The sequence below is a fragment of the Dipteris shenzhenensis genome, chromosome 17 (assembly GCF_047967505.1).
Source record: "Dipteris shenzhenensis isolate YYH24624 ecotype China chromosome 17, Dip_SZ_1.0, whole genome shotgun sequence".
In the NCBI taxonomy this organism is placed as follows: domain Eukaryota; kingdom Viridiplantae; phylum Streptophyta; class Polypodiopsida; order Gleicheniales; family Dipteridaceae; genus Dipteris; species Dipteris shenzhenensis.
Window position 1 is genome coordinate 31,923,932 of NC_141612.1, and position 20,415 is coordinate 31,944,346.

General features: G+C 42.4%; 1 protein-coding gene across 1 annotated transcript in view; it reads left to right on the plus strand.

Moving 5' to 3' along the window:
* The window catches only part of LOC147891993 (uncharacterized), a 341,384-nt gene that overhangs the window by 22,812 nt on the left and 298,157 nt on the right, over window positions 1–20,415 (plus strand). The window contains exon 5 of the mRNA XM_087388335.1: window positions 5,693–5,763. Within this exon, the coding sequence (XP_087244461.1) occupies window positions 5,693–5,763 (71 nt within the window). The remainder of the gene's footprint in view (window positions 1–5,692; window positions 5,764–20,415) is intronic.

Genomic DNA, 20,415 nt, shown 5'->3' on the forward strand with positions numbered 1-20,415 from the left:
ACGTACTCGCCGCTTCATCTCCAGACGATCCAGGATGATGGTAGCTTTTCGGAGGAGACTTACTCATGGAGATCTCGCCCCACCAGCCGCTCACCTCACCTTTGCTCAGATTTGTACTCTCATAGCAGGAGGCAGAGTCGATGGACAGGATTTCCAGTATTATTTTGGTTCTCAGACTCCGTGACACCTGGACTTGTATCTTTGCATTGGCATATTGTACTCATCCCCCCATTTTGCACCCAGGGGCGGTTTCCTTGCATCTAGTTTACTTTGTATTTAGGCTCAGATTTGACATTATGTACTTTCACTTGCATTGTATTGCGTAGCACTTAGATGATATTCGACGATGCCTCTTCTTTGTGGCACGTTGATTTTGTGCTATCTTGTATGCAGAGTTCTTGATGTCCCATGGGCCCATTTCGGCCTTTAGTGGACAATAATACACTTTCTTTCTTCTTTCTTTCTTTCTTTCCTCTTCTTTCTCTTCCTTCTCCCTCTCTCTTCTCGCTCTCTTCCCTTCCGCTTCCCTCTCCCTCTCTCTTCTCCTTGGGATTGTTCCTACGACGTTAAAAAAACTATCTATCTATCTATCTACCTCTCTCTTCTCCCTCTCTCTTCTCCCTCTTCTTCCTCTCCCCTCTCTCTCTCTTCTCTTCCCCTCCCCTCTCCCTCTCTCTTCTCCCTCCCCTCTCTCTTCCCTTCACCTCTCCCCCTTCTAATCCAAAGCACAAATTGGGCGGCCACGGCTGCGACTGCCAAACGTAAAACCCAAGGCATGCATAGTCTGTGATATTGGATTGTGTCAAATGCCTTGGCAATGTCAACCTGCAGTAATAAAACATCCTGCTCTGTGTATTTGTCATATTCTATTCTAACATAAGCATTTGCAATCTTATATGTGATATGCTGGCAAGGAACAACCCATATTGTGCAGGATGAAGGCCATCATGTAGATACCCTTTAATACGATAAACCACCATTTTAGTGATGATCTTGTAAATAATAGGCATGAGAGTGATAGGCCTCCAATCAGCCAAGGATTCACGTATTTGTTTCTTGGGAACAAGTTTTACAATCCCTTTTTTCCAGGAATCCGGCATGTGCTGATTTTCCAAGCAGAATTGATCATGCGCGGCAAAGTTGATTTTAGGATATCCCACTATGCAAGAAAGAATTCAATAGTAAGACCATCCCATCCTGGAGATTCCATCTGATTTTACCGCATCAAATTTTTCAGATTTCACCTTTGCTCAGATTTGTACTCTCATAGCAGGAGGCAGAGTCGATGGACAGGATTTCCAGTATTATTTTGGTTCTCAGACTCCGTGACACCTGGACTTGTATCTTTGCATTGGCATATTGTACTCATCCCCCCATTTTGCACCCAGGGGCGGTTTCCTTGCATCTAGTTTACTTTGTATTTAGGCTCAGATTTGACATTATGTACTTTCACTTGCATTGTATTGCGTAGCACTTAGATGATATTCGACGATGCCTCTTCTTTGTGGCACGTTGATTTTGTGCTATCTTGTATGCAGAGTTCTTGATGTCCCATGGGCCCATTTTGGCCTTTAGTGGACAATAATACACTTTCTTTCTTCTTTCTTTCTTTCTTTCCTCTTCTTTCTCTCCCTTCTCCCTCTCTTTTCTCGCTCTCTTCCCTTCCGCTTCCCTCTCCCTCTCTCTTCTCCCTCTTCTTCCTCTCCCCTCTCTCTCTCTTCTCTTCCCCTCCCCTCTCCCTCTCTCTTCTCCCTCCCCTCTCTCTTCCCTTCACCTCTCCCCCTTCTAATCCAAAGCACAAATTGGGCGGCCACGGCTGCGACTGCCAAACGTAAAACGATTTTTTTTTTTTTTTTTGGGTGCAAAGACTTGGCGGCTGTGGCTGTGGCTGCGGCCGCCAGAGCATGTATTAGTGAACCCCCTCCCCTCCCCTTCCCTTCCTCACCCCTTTCCTCCCCTTCCTAGAGCATGCATTAGGGGCTTGGTGGCCCACGGCCGCCAAAGCATGCATTAGGGAGGCACCCTTTCCACTCCTTCGCTTCCTCACGTCTCCCCTCCCCTTCCCCCTCCCCTCCCCTTACCCCTTCCCCCTTCCCCTCTCCTCCACATCCCCCTTCCCTCCCCTTCCCTTCCTCACCCTACCCTTCCCTTCCCCTCAACTCCCCTCCCCTCTCTCTCTCTCTCTCTCTCTCTCTCTCTCTCTCTCTCTCTCCCCCTCCTCTTCCCTTCCCCTTTCCCTTCCCCTTCTCCTTCCCTTCCCCCTCCCCTCCCCTTTCCTCTTCCTTTTCCTCTCTTTCTTACCTCCCTCCCCTTCTCTCTTTCCCTCTTCCTTCCCTTTGTCAACAGCCACAGCGTGAATCCCACACGGACACGGGTAAACTAAAAGCCCTACGGGCATGTCCATGCCACGTGGACAAGTGCAGTGCACCAGTCCCACCATATGTATTAATGGCCTTCCATCGATGAACCAAGGACATGTACGCTCCATGCATGCATGTGCAGCGTCGTGTGTGATGCCATATCTATTAGATTTTGGAGTTTTTAAACTCTCAAAAGGTGTTTATTGATACCGTTATGATATCTTGAAGATTTTAGAGGACTCTTATGGTAAATTAATGTCATGCATGGGCCATACATACATACATTAGACGACTCTTATGATAAATTAATGTCATGCATGGGCCATACATACATTTAATTTATTCATGCATTTAAATTATTTTTATTAATTTAAATTATAATAAATTAAGTAAATAATTAAGAAAAAATTAAGTCTTTTGATGTAACTATTAATGAGAGTTTACAAGTGTTTTTATGTAAATTGTGTCACGTTAAACTTTATAATTTAAATTTTATTTTCTTCACAAAACTCTTAAAAATTGCTAGTTTTGATGTTTTTATGTGTATTTTAAATAGTAGGGTTTTTTCTTAAAGTTTATCCAGAAACTAGTCCTAATGTACCTATAAAAATGAATTTATACATTGACAAGTCCAAAATTAATGAAATGTGTGTTGTTAGGAGATGATGATAATCTCATTGGAAATGAAGTCATGGTTGAACTTAGTGAACCTGCATCTTTACCACATGAACTAGAAAGAATTTCAGATAAGAGAAAAGAACGCGACATACAATATGGCAGGAATGTCTGGTTAAGTGGAAAGATAGACCTGAAGAGAGTTCAACTTGGGAAAGGGTAAGCAATCTCCAGAGGAGATTTTCCAATTTTGTTTTCGAGGATGTAAACCATTCTTAAGGGGAAGGAAATGTTACGTCAATTGTAATACAGCTTTTCCTAGTATATCTTGCTTTAGCTTTTCCTTTCATGGGTCAGCTCTTGTCCATTGGATCTAAACCTCCATGCTAGCTCCAATCTCAACCATAGGCTGATCCAAGCTTAGGCTAGACTATGCCCATCCAATCCTAGTTCTTAATTTAGCACGGCCTTGACTCTAGATAGTCCAATCCTATTTAGTCCGATTGTGGTGGCTCGTAGGGATGTGGAGCTCATACCTCCTCTACTTCTTTTTCCTCTTCTTCGTTGCAGGGTGTTTCAATGAGAGTAGGAACTTTGACTATGGGTTCAAATCTTTCTTAAAATCATGTTACTAGAACGTGTGTTGGTTCACAAATTCTTATTGGTGGATGAATCGTATAGCCAATATTCTTTTGACTACACATTGAACCCTGAATTTTTGGATTGAGCTTTGTCATGTGTTCATCTATGACATGCATATAGCATCTAGAAACATTTTAAGTGCTTGACAGATGACCTTTTGCGTGAATAGGCTTCATGTGGGTCTTTCCTTTTACTGCCTTTGTCGATGAGTAGGTACATTGTGATGTAAATTACTTCAGCCCAGTCCTTCAACATTGACCTCATCATCTCCATTATGGATTTGCATTTCCCATTGTGGGATGTGAGGGCTGTCGTTAATTGATACTTGATCCCTCTTGAGCTGCAGAGGTGATTGACCTTTGTGGATGTGAAATCCACTCCTTTGATCAGATAGTTCCATTGCCTCATGGGAGAGAGGTATCCTAATGAGGAGGGCGGCCTAATCTTGACAGCAATGGTGTTACATAGTTGGGGATCAGAACCATAGGTGGTAGTAAAAGCGTGATGTACAATTAAATTCAAAAGGGATCTGCCAGGGAGTTTATTAGATGACTTATTGAATGTGTGACGTCCAATTAAATTGATTTAGAAACGTCTTTGTGCATGGCATCGCTTACCAAAAGAGATACTAAAACCTTTGCTTAAATAACATTGAAGTATCGACTATCGCATAATATCTTACGGTCAAAAGAAATTCAATGAGGTTGCACAGTTACTGAGCTTTGGGCAAAATACAATGCTTGCGAGGGATGTTCAGGGATGGGTCACTGTAAGTATTGTATTCCAATGGTAGAATCAGGACAATTGCAGCCAAAAGAAATACTAAAACCTATGCTTATATTGCACTGAAGAATCAATTCTCATGTGTTATCTTAGGGGTCAAAGAATTTCAATGAGGTTGTGCAGTTACTGAGCTATTTGGGCAAAATACAATGCTTGAGAGGGATGTAAGTACTCTATTGCAGCAAACCTGTTAAGAAGCAGTGCAGTACTTTGGCTTTTATCTTTACAGTTTTGTGATTCCAGTAGTGTCCCTGCTTGTCTGTGTCTAGTCACGATGTCATTAACGTGCTTCTTCCCAGACAATCAGGCTTCCGTGTGGATAAAACGGCCTAGATTTACATGATTTTTCCTAATTCAAAGATCCGTGTGTAGAAACCTAAGTACTGCATTGTGACTACTAGGATTGGGTCAAGAGCAGTGCCCAACCTCCCAAAAAAGGGATGCTTTTTGCTCAAAACTATAATTTATATTGTCATGCTTCCTATAACAGCATCTTTGAAATGGATGTCTTACCTCCGATATAAAATAGTCAAAAGTTTCTCGCACGATGAAGAGATTGTAGGTCTAGTTATGTGTACAACCAAATGATGTGTAGAGTGAAGGCGTGCTTAATTTTAGATATTGTGTGACAAATAAACCATAGCTAATGATATTTTTAAAAAGTAAATCTGTGGATGTTATCATTCCGTTCATGTGTAGCAGCAGTAGTGGCATGCATTGCAAGCAGCCATAGTATTTGGTAGTAAGCGTCTTTATCTAGAGGACTGTGGCCTTTCAATGATTACAAAATGTTGTTTGATGAGATCATTTTTATCATTTGCAGAAACAAGTTAATTGCAAGTACAGTCTAGTTGTTGGTTCGTGAATTGTGCTGCACCTCAGGCGGAAGTAGGCCTCGCCAATTCTTAGCATATAATTTTGAGAATAGATTTCAGGCTTTATGAAAGATGACAGGTTGAGTGTGGGTGGCACAAAAAACTAATTGAGACTTTCTAACATTCCGAATACCATCATGTGAAAATCGTAGCAATGATGGCTATAATTTTCCACTTATGGATTACTTCACATTGATCAATGGATTGTGCCATGCCTCTCCACTGTTGCTAATACATGATGTTCTTAAGGCGACTTGGTAGACTCTTCATATGGCATACCTTTTGTGATAGTGATGCAGTATTTCCTACTTTAAAAATATTGCTGCTGTTTCTAAAATTTCGAAGTTAATGCAGATGACATGGGTGTAAGTATAGTGCCATACAAAAACTATATGACAAATGCTTTCAATATTCCAGGGCTCGAGAATTTGTAGACAAACTTGGTATTCCTTTCGTAACAACTCAAATGGGAAAAGGTGTCATTACTGGTAAGCTTTATCTGTTTCAAAGCTACTGATGATTTTGGTTTGTTTTAGTATCTTGGATCTGTGACCGAGTTGGCTATGTTTAAATTTGTTTGCAAACATCAAAGGAAATATCTTGGATCTGTGTCCGAGTTGGCTATGTTTAAATTTGTTTGCAAACATCAAAGAAAAGATGATTTTTTTAATTTTTTAAAGGAAATATTTTGGGATCTTTTTGTTTGCTGATGCAATTCCTGTAATTAATTAAGAATAATGCACTTTAGAATGCTCGCTGTGTATTCCCTGTGAAGGCTCCTTTCCTTTTGCCCCTCTCATCTCTCCTTGCTTTTTCTCTTAGCCTTGCCCTGCCCTGCCAGACATCTCCCCCCCAATTCACACACACCCCTCCCTATCCCCATATGCACCCTCCAACTCTCCTTGTTATCTTCCCTCTTAAAGGCCCATCGAGCATGCCTCTTCTTCACTCTTAAGGGGCTTCTATCCTTCTCTTCCTCCTGTGACTCATCCACTTTGTCCCTCTTCAATAATAACTAATCCCATTCTCCAAGCATTTAAAATTTTCTGATGTCATTATCTCACACGTAGAACTTGCAAGAATATGCACACGGATGTTAAGAATATTGAGACCCCCATGCATCTTTGGCGAACAGAGATGCTGCACCGAAAGAAATTTCAAACTTTTATTGCCATATTTGGAGCACCAGAAGGTTTCCATAACTATAGACATGAAAGATGTAAGATCTCCCTTGCTGAACATAATCAGAGGCAAGTAAAACTGAATATATGTCATCAAAATGGATTGAACAATCTGTAGCCTAACATGCAATGGCCAAGTGGCTAACTTCCAATATTCAAGCTTTTTCTTCAGCTTTGCAAGTATCCAGTTAGACTGTTGGCGACGAGTAATCATTCAACCTAAAGGATAACCGAGATGGCGAACCAGTTGAGTGGGTTGGACAATTACCCCTAGCCATAAAAGAGAATGCCAGTCTTTGGAATGCAAAGGAAGCAACTTAGATTTCTGAAAATTGACTTGAAGACCTGCGGCCAAACCATATATGGATAAGGCATGCATCAGGGAGGATAGATTGTGCTTAGTATTCCAAGGGGTAAAATGAATCATCAGCATAGGCCTGAGCAATCATAGTGCTGCTTCCAAGGAATCTCTAATCCATGCAGCATGTCAGTCGCCACTAGATGATCCATATATTGAAGCATGGGATGCATGGCAATGGCATATAGAAGTACACTAAAGTGGACAGCCCTGACGAACTTAACAATGAAGAGTCCATGCTTCAAAAATATCCTTAGATTGTATGCAGGCAGCTTCTTTACTGTCACTGTAGAGCCAATAAATAACATGCTGCAATTTCTGACCAAAACCCAAGGCATGCATAGTCTGTGATATTGGATTGTGTCAAATGCCTTGGCAATGTCAACCTGCAGTAATAAAACATCCTGCTTTGTGTATTTGTCATATTCTATTCTAACATAAGCATTTGCAATCTTATATGTGATATGCTGGCAAGGAACAACCCATATCGTGCAGGATGAAGGCCATCATGTAGATACCCTTTAATACGATAAACCACCATTTTAGTGATGATCTTGTAAATAACAGGCATGAGAGTGATAGGCCTCCAATCAGCCAAGGATTCACGTATTTGTTTCTTGGGAACAAGTTTTACAATCCCTTTTTTCCAGGAATCCGGCATGTGCTGATTTTCCAAGCAGAATTGATCATGCACGGCAAAGTTGATTTTAGGATATCCCACTATGCAAGAAAGAATTCAATAGTAAGACCATCCCATCCTGGAGATTCCATCTGATTTTACCGCATCAAATAATTCTGTTTTAGTGGAAGGACTTTCTAGCTCCAGAGCCTATGCAGGAGTAACAATAAAGTCTGGGTCGACCAAGTACCATTTTGTTTTGCAAAAAAGAGACTTCTATTAAGTATTAAAGAAAACCATTAGAGCAAGCTCCATACAGGAATACGGGATACACCATGCAATGCATGAAAAGCTCAAGAGCCAAAAAGAAAGGATTGGGGCTGATAGTGCCATCTCAATCCGGTAGCAACCTTCGAGAAAAAGGGAGAACCCCTCCAAACTCAAAGAAATACAGTCCTCCTAGAAGAGGCTGCCTGTGAAAGGCCCTGCATGCTAGCCCATATGGCTATCAAAGTGTGAACCGTGTCACTCCAAATACCCGTGAACGCCTGTGATGGGTGTATCTAGGTGTCATCCAAGGCCTTTGTGCATCTGGCTCTCCAAATGTCTTTTGTTTTGTCAAGGCATCCAAAGAGATGAACTTCATAGAATCCTCGAGAGGCAAAATAAACTCCTTTCACATAGCAGCCACCTAATAGGGAATTAACCCACTGTCCCACGTCATTTGCCGAAGGGAGTTTTCCAGGGAAAAAGTGTTGGAAAGCTGAAAGGAAAGGAAAGAGTAGACACAAACTCAGAATACTTGCATTACTTGGTTGTAGAATGAAGATGAGTGAGGTCCTTAAGTAGGCACCTCATACATGCTCACTGACATCACTGATGACTTTAGAGCTTCACAATCATCTCCTCAATCTGCTCGTAGATTCTCTTAATCATCCTATGTAGCTCTCCACCACCTAACTGTGCTTGTGGGCACCTAACTGTGCCTCTAGCACTCACACATAGAAACCAAGGTGTGCCTGAGGCATACACCTTGAGATATCCCAACAAAAACCCCCCCTCAAGGAAATGCCTCAGGCTATGTCAAGGATACATCTAGTCTCATAGTTTCTCATGCCATCTCATGGTGGTCAAGGATAAATCTATGGCTAGGTTCTCATGCTAGCAAGGGTTCCCATGGGTGTAAGGTAAACAAAAGGGATACAAAAAGACTTTCCAATGGTTATCTCCCCTGCATGTACATGCACACAATGTCTGCAGGAGGTACCATGGAGCAAAACATACACATGGTCTACATCATAAGGTGACCAGAGGTGTTTACAAACACACAAAACAAATAGTTTATTTTCATTCATTTTGGAGGACTATCCAGGCTGAGTACCTTGACATAAAAAGGGAGATCTGGAGCATACATAGAGATGTGTTTAAAATGCATAATCTTCAAAGGATGCCTCATCTTGTGGAGGCTCATTAACTGTAAGTAGATTTGCATTTTCTGTCTTTGCTTTGGCTCTGCAAAACTTCTCATTATGGTTGTTCTTGCCACAGTGCTTGCATGGATTAACTTTGAAGCAGTCCTTTGAAAGGTGATTTGTCTTTCCACAGTGATTGCAAGGAGTATACTTGCCCTTCTGGACTTTTATAGCATAAGCAGTGTCATTGCCTTTCCTGAGCTCCATATGCCTTTCTTCTTCTTGGAGAGCAGAGATAATACCTTCAAGATTAGGATTGGGAAGATTCTTCAAAGTGCTAACAATGTGATCAAATCCTTCAGGCATACTCTTAAGTAACACTGCCATGGCATCATCAGGAGTGATAGGAGAGTTGATAGAAGCTAATTGAGTCATAAGACTCCGCATATAGTTGACATGAGCTGCTAAAGTAGTACCACTTGCCATCTTTAATTCAAAGAAAGAGATTTTAAGTGATAGTTTAGAGATGTGAGAGCTTGCACCAAAAATCATGTCTAGCTTCTGCCAAGCTTCCGAAGGAGACTCTAAGTCAGAGATATGGTGTATATAATCATCACCCAAAGCAAGAGCAATGATACCATATGCCTTTTCTTCTCTTGCTGGATCCCTTGCCGGTCGTGTCGGAGTTGAAGATTCTCCAGCATTGAAGGCCGTAGAAGAAGCGGTAGGAGTAGGTTTGACAAGTCCCCATAAGTTCTCCCTCATCAATGCAAATTTTACCTTCATTTGCCATGTATGGAAGCCCTTTCCATTGAACTTCTCAAGATTAAATATGGTAGCCATGAGAGGGTCTAACCCAGATATTGGGCAGTGTCTATCTCTCTTACAAGGCAAAAATAACTGAAAGACTTCCAAAATATGAGCACTTGATGTAGCAAAGAGTAGTGACCAGATTTCAAACAATGATGCTTCTTCTTACATGCTTCATAGAAGTGGGTGAAATAAACACTTTCCAATCAAAACCAGGTCTAGCAAGTCAAAACAAAACTGAAGCAACACTTGTACTGAAGTTATTGAAAACTTCAAAAGACCAGAAATGCTAGAGTAGCATTTTATGTAGCATCATTTTCAAAAGCTTGTCAAAACTGTCAAAACTAGAGAGCTGAACTTGGAGGGCTTATAGCTCACTCTTCAAAGCAAAAGAAAGGGGGCTTTCTGAGGAAAAAGAAAGCTGGTATACCACAGTAGATCCTCTGGGAAGAAGAGGCGAAAAAACGCGTCAGGTCGCCTTCTCTTCCTTCAACAAAGTCGACTGGTTTTTCTCTGTTTTCTCCTTCAATATGCAGCCATTGCTGCTCAGATTTCAGCACAAGGTAGCCCAAGGTATGGAGAAGCTTGCCCTGAAAGGAATTAGAGAAAGAAGGAGCAGGCGCAGAGAAAACGCAGCAAGAAAAATCGACGAAAATCGTACAATGGCGACCAGCAGAGGTGGAAATATGTCAATTCCTTGCAGCCAGAAATTCGCCCAACAAGATGGATCTCCAGCTGGAAGGGCGTGGGAAATGGGTGAGAACCGGAGGAGAACAGGCTCAAGCAAATTTTGGGAAGAAGAGGGAGAGATGGTGAAGCAGAAGAAGAGGAAGAAGATGATGATGTGGCAAAAATGGGCTCAAGGAGGATCAAATGGCTCTGATACCATGTTGGAAAGCTGAAAGGAAAGGAAAGAGTGGACACAAACTCAGAATACTTGCATTACTTGGTTGTAGAATGAAGAAGAGTGAGGTCCTTAAGTAGGCACCTCATACATGCTCACTGACATCACTGATGACTTCAGAGCTCCACAATCATCTCCTCAATCTGCTCCTAGATTCTCTCAATCATCCTATGTGGCTCTCCACCACCTAACTGTGCTTGTGGGCACCCGTGCCTCTAGCACTCACACATAGAAACCAAGGTGTGCCTGAGGCATACACCTTGAGATATCCCAACAAAAACCCCCCCTCAAGGAAATGCCTCAGGCTATGTCAAGGATACATCTAGTCTCATAGTTTCTCATGCCATCTAAAAGATGATGACGGCAGTCTTGGAGAGCTTCTTCAGAGGATGCACAAGAGAGGGCAACTTCATTTTGTAAGTGAGTTCCGGAGCAGGCAGCATCCATTCTCTTCTACTTTGCTGAAATTCCTCATTCAGCATGTCGAACACATAGGAAGCATCTTCAAATGAAGGGGCCAAGGGGGGCAGAGTCTCCTTTGACTATCTTTTAGGTTCTTGAGAGAAAGCCCTCTTTGCATAATGCTTAATTGGTTTTGCCATGTTGAAGTAGAAATCAAGGTAGTCGGTACAAAGAAAAAAGTTGGCGCTGAAAAAGTACAGTTGGAGCAAAAGGAAAAAAATCGGGGGAGATGGTGAAGATTCAGATTGGATTTTGAACAGTCAAAGAAGTGAAGGGAAAGTCGGGGCAGGTAGTGAAGAATCGGGGCAATATATGCACAGTCAAGGCAGTATTTGCAGATATAGGGCAGATTTTGCACAGCCGAGACAGATTATACACAGTCGGGGCAGTAAATTCACAATCAAGGAAGATCAAAACAGTCGAGGCAGAGGCGGGAGTTGAACCAAGCAAAAAAGAGCTAGTAGGAGGCGGACGGGGCAAAAACAAAAGGGGGCGGGGGAAGCTGACGGGCGCTGAAAAGACTGCGTTGTACGGAGGGACTGACAGAAACCGTACGTGTGTACAAAAAAACGGAGGTCAGAGAGCTATACGAGCCTACGTGTAGATCTGGGCAGAGATGTTGACCCTACCGTACGTGCTGGTACGGCCGTCCGAAAAAACCGTATGATGACTGTACGGGCATACAGATAGAGGGGGGAAGGCCTGCAAGCAGGTCTTGGCAAGACTCTCAGCTAGCACCTCTCTCTCACACACACACCAGCTCACACACTGACACACTTTTTTTTTTGTGAAACCAGTAACTATAAAATTAACATGAAATCAATGTACATGACATTAGAATCCAAAAGAGAGCCTAATGGAAGAACTCAAAAACAGTCAGAAAACACTTCAAGGCTAGTAGCATCCAAGTCCCTCGCAGCATAACTATCATATAAAGATTGCTTGAGGGACATTCTGAAGAAAGCATATGCCTGAGGAAACTGTTGTCCCATCCTAAAATGCAATCTCTGTGTCCAAATAGTCCATAGTACCCAAAAACGAGCCCAGTGGAGACATCTGAGATGAGAAGCATCCAAACATCCAGAAGAGTTTCCCAAATCTGATAGAGGGAAACCGAAGCCGCAGCAAATGAGAGACATGAGTGATAAATATCCGAGAGTGCGGGCAAGACCATAACAAATGGGGAACTGTCTCACGGTGATGAGAGCAATGGGGGCAGGAAGAGGAAGCAATACGACGTGCTTTCAATTTCACCCCAATGGAAAAAGCTCCCACTATATATCTCCAAAAGAAAAGCCTCTGTTTCAATGGCAATTTAGCTTTCCAAATTTTCTTGAGTTATGATTGCCACCAAGATAAAGGCCTATCCAAATTCCAAAGAGTGTTGGCATGCTTATCAATCCATGGCAGTGGAAGAAGAAATCTGTAGACCATCGAGGATGCCAAATTATGCATTGAAAGTGAACAGGTAGCAGGAGACCTGTACAAACAATGGAGGAACAGGAACAAATGGCTGCAACATAGTTGTAAGTATTCTCCAAATGGGCCTATGATGCAGACCCAAGGGGAATGTCCTGCAAGCTTATGGAAATGAAAGCACATAACCATGTTGATCCACCACATCTCCGACAAATCTTATGCCCAATTTCATAAGATTATATGCTTTAATAGGTGCCTGTAAAGCAAGAGGCGATTCAAACACCTTGCTCCAATGGATGCTTTCCAAGCGAAGAGAATTACCATGATGGGAGGAAGCACCTGACCATTTAGCATAAGAGAGAATTCTCTTCCCATCATGAATAAAAGAAGTAGAAACAGGACAGCCAGGAATTTTCCCCTGAAATGTAGTCATGACTGCTTCTTAGTGAACTGTAATCCAATGCCCATATGCATGGGACTTCATGTTTCCACACATAGCTGCTAACATAATAGCCCATGGCTGTTTTTGCTGAAAAAAATCAGCAATCATAGTGCTCTTTCTTGCCAACATATGAAACTGAAGATTGAGAATATTGAGTCCCCCATGGGTGTTAGGAGAACAAACAGACTGCATGGGAAGTAGTCGCAAAGCCTTTTTGTGAGATTTGCTTTTCCAAAATATCTCCATAGCCTGGGACATATAGGAAGCCAAATGCTTAAAAGACCAGGGATGAAGAGGCAAATAAAATTGCACATATGCCATAATGATAGACTGTACTATCCGAAGTCGAACATGTAGAGGCCAAGTTGACAAATGGCATACATTAGCGAACTAAGACGGCAACCCTATCTCATTGAACAGGTCATAGTCCATGTCCTTGACAACCCACTGCCAAGCAGACACTGCGCAGTGGCATGAGAATAGAACCAGTAAATAATATGGACCAGCCGAGGGCCAAATCCCAATTTATGCATAGTCTGAGAAATAAAATCCCAATGGACAGTATCAAATGCTTTCGCAATGTCCACTTGCAGAATGAGAACATCTTATTTAGAATATTTGGCATACCCAATTGTAAGCAAAGCATTGGAGATATTGTCTGTAATCTGCCTTCTGGGAACAAACCCATATTGCCTGGGATGAAGTCCTGCTTGCAAGATAAATCGAACCCTAAGGACAATCATTTTGGCAATGAGTTTGTAAATGACTGGCATAAGACATATGGGCCGCCAATCAGCCATTGTCTCACACAACCTTTTTTTGGGGATCACACACACACACACACACACACACACACACACACACAAAAGAGTAGCGACCTCAAAAATGAGGCAGCCAATGTTGGGGTTAAGGCCCTGTGCCACCTCATATACACTTTTTTATTACAGGTTACAGTGTGAACACGGTTCACTTTGAACCGGTTCCACCCTAATGCCTATCCTAATATACTCTTGAGGGTTGTGGTGTGCCCTCGCTTCTGGATTCACACCCACCACTCTTGTGGTTAGTCTTACTCTCCTCCACGCGTTTTCGCTTCAATTGGTATGAGAGCAAATTCGGAGAGTGTGGTCTTTGTTGAGAGAGTGTCTACAGTCTTTGCCTACCTCAAAACGTAGAGCTTCGGCATGCGTTGCTTTGGAGCATAGCCTTTGCTGCCAGGCTCGTAATAGCAGCTGCAGTAGCGAAGTCTGTATAGTATTCCATCGTGCTTGGAAGAGCATTTGCAAGCTTAGACTGTGGAGAAAGTCAGAGAGTCTCTCGTCCTATAGCTCGAAGCAAGCTTTACGCACTCTCATGAGAAGCAAGCGGATTCTGGAGAAAGTCAGAGAGAGTCTTTCGTCTTCGCCTATAGCTCGTGAAGCAGGCTTTGCGCACCCCCATGAAGCAAGCTTTGCGCACGCTTTGCCTCAGTTGCTTCTACCCTCTTGCTCCTTGCAAGTTACCACACTGCCGCTTCCTGTGATGCCCTGCAACGGCTCAGACCTCGACCTGCCCGCATTTACGTTCTACCTTACCTTTGACAGCGTTGCCGTTTACAGTCGCTACTACACGAGTGAATAGATCCTTTCTCTTCCTAGAGCAGGATCGGATTTGCTGCTGGATTGGGCTCTCATGTCTAAAGAGAACGTCTACAGCATTGCTCCTCTCGCTTCAACTATGGAACAAACTATCTCATGGCTGGCCCATTCGACGGAGGTTCGATGAACCTCGCGCTTTCTTTTGGCCCGGCATTGATCAGCTGGAATTGGGAGCACCACTAGATATTCTGGACAGAAACTTGAGGATTGGGTGCACATCGTGGTGCATTCTCCGAATTTGGAGTAATTGCATGCAAGAAATTTGGGGCTTTTGACGCTAGAGTGCTTGTGCGCACTTGTGGGTGCCTATTTGACGAAATTTCTCTTCAATAGACGCCAAAACAAAGGGCTTTTGCTCAAATTGGTGTTATTGGCCGTTGTAAACAGTTTTGGAAGGGGATTTACATGTCAATGTGTCAAATGCAGTGACAAAAGACGAGATTTTGCAATCAGGTTCTTTTTTTGGGGTAAATGCCTCTTATTGTGGACAGCACATTTGTACACTCTTGGAGAGTGTGAAAACTCAGGTCAGTTATGCGTTTAGCTTTGTGACAGTTTTGTACAAGTGCAGGCCAATTTTGGAAGAGATTTGGGGTTTTTTTTCTTTTTTTTTTTTTTAAGTTTTTTTTTACTGTTTTTTTTTACAGTTTTGGAGAGTGGACAACATCACATTAAGTCACAACACGTGACTTTGAGGCTCTCTATGCCTTAGGTGTATTTATTTGCTTCTACTTCAGCTTATCATTATGTCTTCAAGCAACGAAGGCAACTATTGGAACATCGAGAAGTTGGAGGGGAATGCAAATTTCTCTTATTGGAAGAACCAAATATATAATGTGTTGGTCCAGAAAGATCAAAATATGCCTATCAAGTATAAAGGGATCAAGCCCGATGAAGTTAGTGACCTTCAGTGGGAAACCATGAATGAGAAGGCCAAGAGTACCATTCTTTTGACCATCTCAAAGAAGATCTACTTCAATGTAGAGAATGAAGCCATCGCTTACAGCATATGGAAAAAATTTGAGTCCCTTTTCGAGAGTCAGAGTGCAGCTAGTAAAGTGTTTTGGTTGAAGAGGCTTATGAAACTAAGCAATAAACAGCCTATCAATACCATTGGAGTGAGAAGAGTCATTTTTGAGGAGGAAGGACCTTCAGCACAACCACAAAATGCCAATCAAAATGCTGTCCAAAATGGTCAAAATCAGCAGCCATCTCCGGCTTTTAATGCTCCATATTATCCTCCACAGGAAGAACCACAAATGCAGCCTGAGATTCAGCAAGATGTGCTTCCAGAGCAGGCTGTACAGCCCCAAAATATGCAGGAACAGCAAGTAAATCAGCCACCTAATCAAGATGGTTGGGTTAGGCGGAGCACCAGGGTGTCCCGGATGCCTGACAGGTTTGTTCCAGGGGTGAATGCACTTGATGATTACATCATGGTGACAGATTGTGGTGAGCCCTCGTGCTTTAAAGAAGCCATGAAGAGGGAGGACGCAAAGAATTGGCAGAAAGCCATGGTTTCAGAAATGCAATCTCTTGAGAAGAATCAGACATGGAATCTAGTGCAGTTGCCTGCAAGCCAGAGAGTCCTACCATACAAATGGGTTTATAGGTTGAAGATCACTCCAGGGGATGCGAAGCCCAAGGACAAAGCAAGATTAGTTGCTAAGGGGTTCAAGCAGGAAAAGGGAGTTGACTTTGATGAAATCTTTTCTCCTGTAGTCAACATGACTACATTGAGGACTGTTTTAGCTTTGGTTGCTTGTCAGGACATGGATCTTGTCCAAATGGACGTGAAGCAAGATGCACAAGTGCATGGATACACAGATTCAGATTATGCAAGGCATGCAGACAATCGTAAGTCCACCATGGGCTACGTGTTTACTTTCACAGGTGGTGCTATTTCATGGATATCCAGGTTACAGAGATGCATAGCATTGTCTACCACGGAGGCAGAGTATATTGCAGCCACTGAGGCTTGCAAGGAGGCCATATGGCTTTCACGTCTGGTGGGAGACTTGGGTTTTTCAGGGGATATTCCTTCTTTGCATTGTGATAGCCAGAGTGCTATTATGTTGGCAAAGAATCCGGTCTTTCATCAGAAGACCAAGCACATTGATGTTAAGTACCACTTTATTCGTGAGGTATTGCATGACAAGTTGTTAGAACTTGTCAAAATCCATACTGATGATAACCCTGTGGATCTTTTCACTAAGACCTTGCCAGCAGAGCGGTTTGCACATTGCAGGACACTGATGGGTGTTGGATAAACCCTATATCACGTTCTGGCCCTGTACATTCTATATGTACTTGCTGTAACTTATTTTTTGTTTTGAGGCACATTGCCTTCAGGTGGGAGGTTGTTGGGGTTAAGGCCCTGTGCCACCTCATATACACTTTTTTATTACAGGTTACAGTGTGAACACGGTTCACTCTGAACCGGTTCCACCCTAATGCATGTCCTAATATACTCTTGAGGGTTGTGGTGTGCCCTCGCTTCTGGATTCACACCCACCACTCTTGTGGTTAGTCTTACTCTCCTCCACGCGTTTTCGCTTCAGCCAAAAGTACCACACACACTTTTTTTTTTTTTCTAGGAAGAAATCTTTTATTGCTTTTATTGCTATAAAATAATTACATTCATAGTTACTTCAAAAACGAAGTAACTACTACTCAACTAAAGATCTCAGTATAAGCTGTATACACATATTGATCAATCAAACGAGTTTGAACACAATCGTAGAATGATTGCTGCAGAGATCGTTTGAAAAAAAGAAAGGATGAAAATAGTGGATCACCAAAGACTCTATGATTTCTGTCCATCCATAAAGTCCATAGTGTCCAGTAGCACACCCATACAAAAAATAAATCAAAACCCTATCTCGTTGGATGAAAACCAAACAACCAGAAAAATCTGCCAAAAGTAACAGTAGGAAATCTTGCTCGAAGCCTTTGTCGAATGAGAGCGATGAAATCACAAGTATGTGGACAGAACCAAAAAGTGTGAAGCACAGATTCAGTAGAGTGCTGGCATCTGTGACAAACTGTCGGAGCAATATGTCTGTGTGCGAGTAACTGGCTAGATGGAAAAATGCCAAGGAGAACTCGCCAAAGGAAAAGCTGTTGCCGAAGAGGGACTTTGTAATGCCAAAGGAGACGCAGCCTTTTTCTCCACCACTTCATTGGGCGATCCATATGCCAAACAGTATTTGCTCTGTGAGAAATCCAAGGCGGAGGTGATAACACTTTGTACAGAGATGACACTGTGATATGTCAGAGCTTCAAGGGACGGGCATATGAGGAAGAAGAGCGTAAAATCCAATCCTCAAGCCTATTCTGAAGTTCCAAACAAGGTACTGGCAAGTACAGTTGAAGCATTGCTGAAATCCTATGCCATAAAGGACGATAATGAGCTCCTAAGCCGTATTTGCTAGTAGCCATAGAAAGGGATAAAATTGTGCCATCATCCTGAAGTACATCCGCCACAAATGAAATGCCTTTGAAGGAGAGAAAATAAGAATGTCTGGGTTCTTGTATGGCCAAAGGAGGGTGGAATACTTTAGACCAAAAAATATTCTCAACCCTCAAAGAGTTTCCCGACAGAGAATCTCTGCCATGCCATTCCAAGTGGGATAAGATATGTTTCCAATCAAGAAGCAGGCGAGAGACAAAAGGGTAGCCTCTGATCTTGCCTTGGATAGAGCCAAATAAGAAATCCCACTGAGTAGGCTGCCAATGCCCAAAGGCAAAGGTATGAATATGTAACAAGAGAGAGCGGATCATGAAAGCCCAAGGCTGATCTCCTTGCATAAACTGCATCATCGTTTTTCCTCTGTGAGCAAGTAAATGCATTTGAATATTGAGAATATTCAGACCCCCGTGCATTTTTGGAGAACAGAGACGATGCATAGAGAGTAATCTGAGACTTTTCTTGCCATTTTTTGAATACCAGAAAATTTCCATGATAGCTGACATAAAGGAAACCAGATCTGCCTTAGTGAACATAGTGAGGGGCAGATAAAATTGTATGTATGCTATCAAAATGGATTGTGTAATTCACAAACGAACATGTAATGGCCAAGTTGCAATTCAAGTTTTGCCCTTAACGTTATCAGCACCCAATCAATTTGTTGGGAACGAGTGAGTCCCCAACCTACAGGATAACCGAGACGTCGAATGAATTGAGAAGCCGGGACAATTTCCCCAGGCCACAGATTGCTGTGCCATTCATGTGCATGCAACGGCAATAATTTTGATTTCTGAAAATTTACCCGAAGACCAGCAGCCAATCCATATGTAGAAAGAGCTTGCATAATCATGGACAGATCAGCCCGAGTATTTTTTGGAGTAAAGAATGAATCATTAGCATATGCCTGAGCGATCATGCCATGACCGCCAGGAATCTCCAAACCGTGCAACTGGTTAGTGTCCAAAAGGTGGTTTAGATATTGAAGCATTGGATGAGTGGCTATGGCAAAAAGTAAAGCACTTAGGGGACATCCTTGCCTAACAGAACAGCCAAGAGTCCAGGATGGAGAAATATCCCCTAAAAGTATGCAGGCAGCTTTACTATCTTGATATAGCCAAGTGATGAGTTGCTGCATCTTTGTGCCAAATCCCAATGCTTGCATAGTCAATGAAATAAAATCCCACTGAACAGTATCAAAGGCTTTGGCAATATCAACTTGCAATACCAAAACATCCTGCTGCGTGTATTTGGCATATTCAATTCCAACATAGGCATTAGCAATGTTATTTGTGATATGCCTACGCAGGACAAAGCCATATTGGGCAGGATGCAACCCATCATGTAAAAACCCCTTTAGCCGGTCAACAATCATTTTGGTAGTGACTTTGTAAATGATTGGCATAAGAGTGATAGGTCTCCAGTTTGCCAAAGACTCACAAATTTGCTTTTTTGGAAGGAGTTTAACAAGACCTCTCTTCCATGTGTCTGGCATTTTCTGATTTTGCCATGCAGCATTTACCCTATGTAGCAACGTATGCTTCCAAATAGGCCAATATTCTGGAGATTTCCATCTGCCACAGGATTTGATTGCATCTGACAGTTCCCTTTCAGTAAAGGGTTCCTCCCATTCCAAAGCTTGAGTAGTGGAAATAATAGGAGAAACATGTTGCAACAATAAATTTCGTGCAAGCAAAACCTGTTGTGAGGGAGGAACTGCAGAACCAAATTGCTAAGAGAAATGATGCACACAAACAGAAGCAAGCTGTGACCGTGAGGTGGTCCATGATCCATCAGGCATAAGCACCCTAAAAATTTCTATTTTGAGTCTCCTCTGATGTAAACTTTTGAAAAATTCTTTGGAAGAGCAACCTTTATCTGTAAAGGCTCTTTGTCTTACTCTAGTCTCCCATTTGGCCAATTTCTTGTAATCATTTAATTTAAGACAATGTCTGGCCTAGCATAGTGTTGTTTGCTCATGCATGGACAACGAACGATGATGGCTGAGTTCAATGAGGTCTTGACAAGTGGATTTGGCTTGAGCAATGGTTTCCCTCAGAATCTTCATGTAAGACTTGCCATAAGCTCTAATCACAACTTGCATTTTGGAAATAAAAGAATCCCAGGCATCATCAATATGAGTATGGCTACTAGAGGACAGACAATGAGATGCTTCAGTAACCATTGCCTTGAAATCAGCATGTTGCAAATAGCTATTGTTTATGATTAGATGTCTCCTTTGTGGCAAGCTATCATCTGGCATATCATGAAAGGATAACCGCAACCAGAGAGGTGCATGGTCTGAATGCACAAAGGCATAGTCAATCCACATTTTACATGTAAAATCCCCATTTTGTTGTGGAGCTACACTATACCATCAATCCAGACGTGCCTGATAAGAAGAAAGGGCATTATGTTCAAATGCGTAGC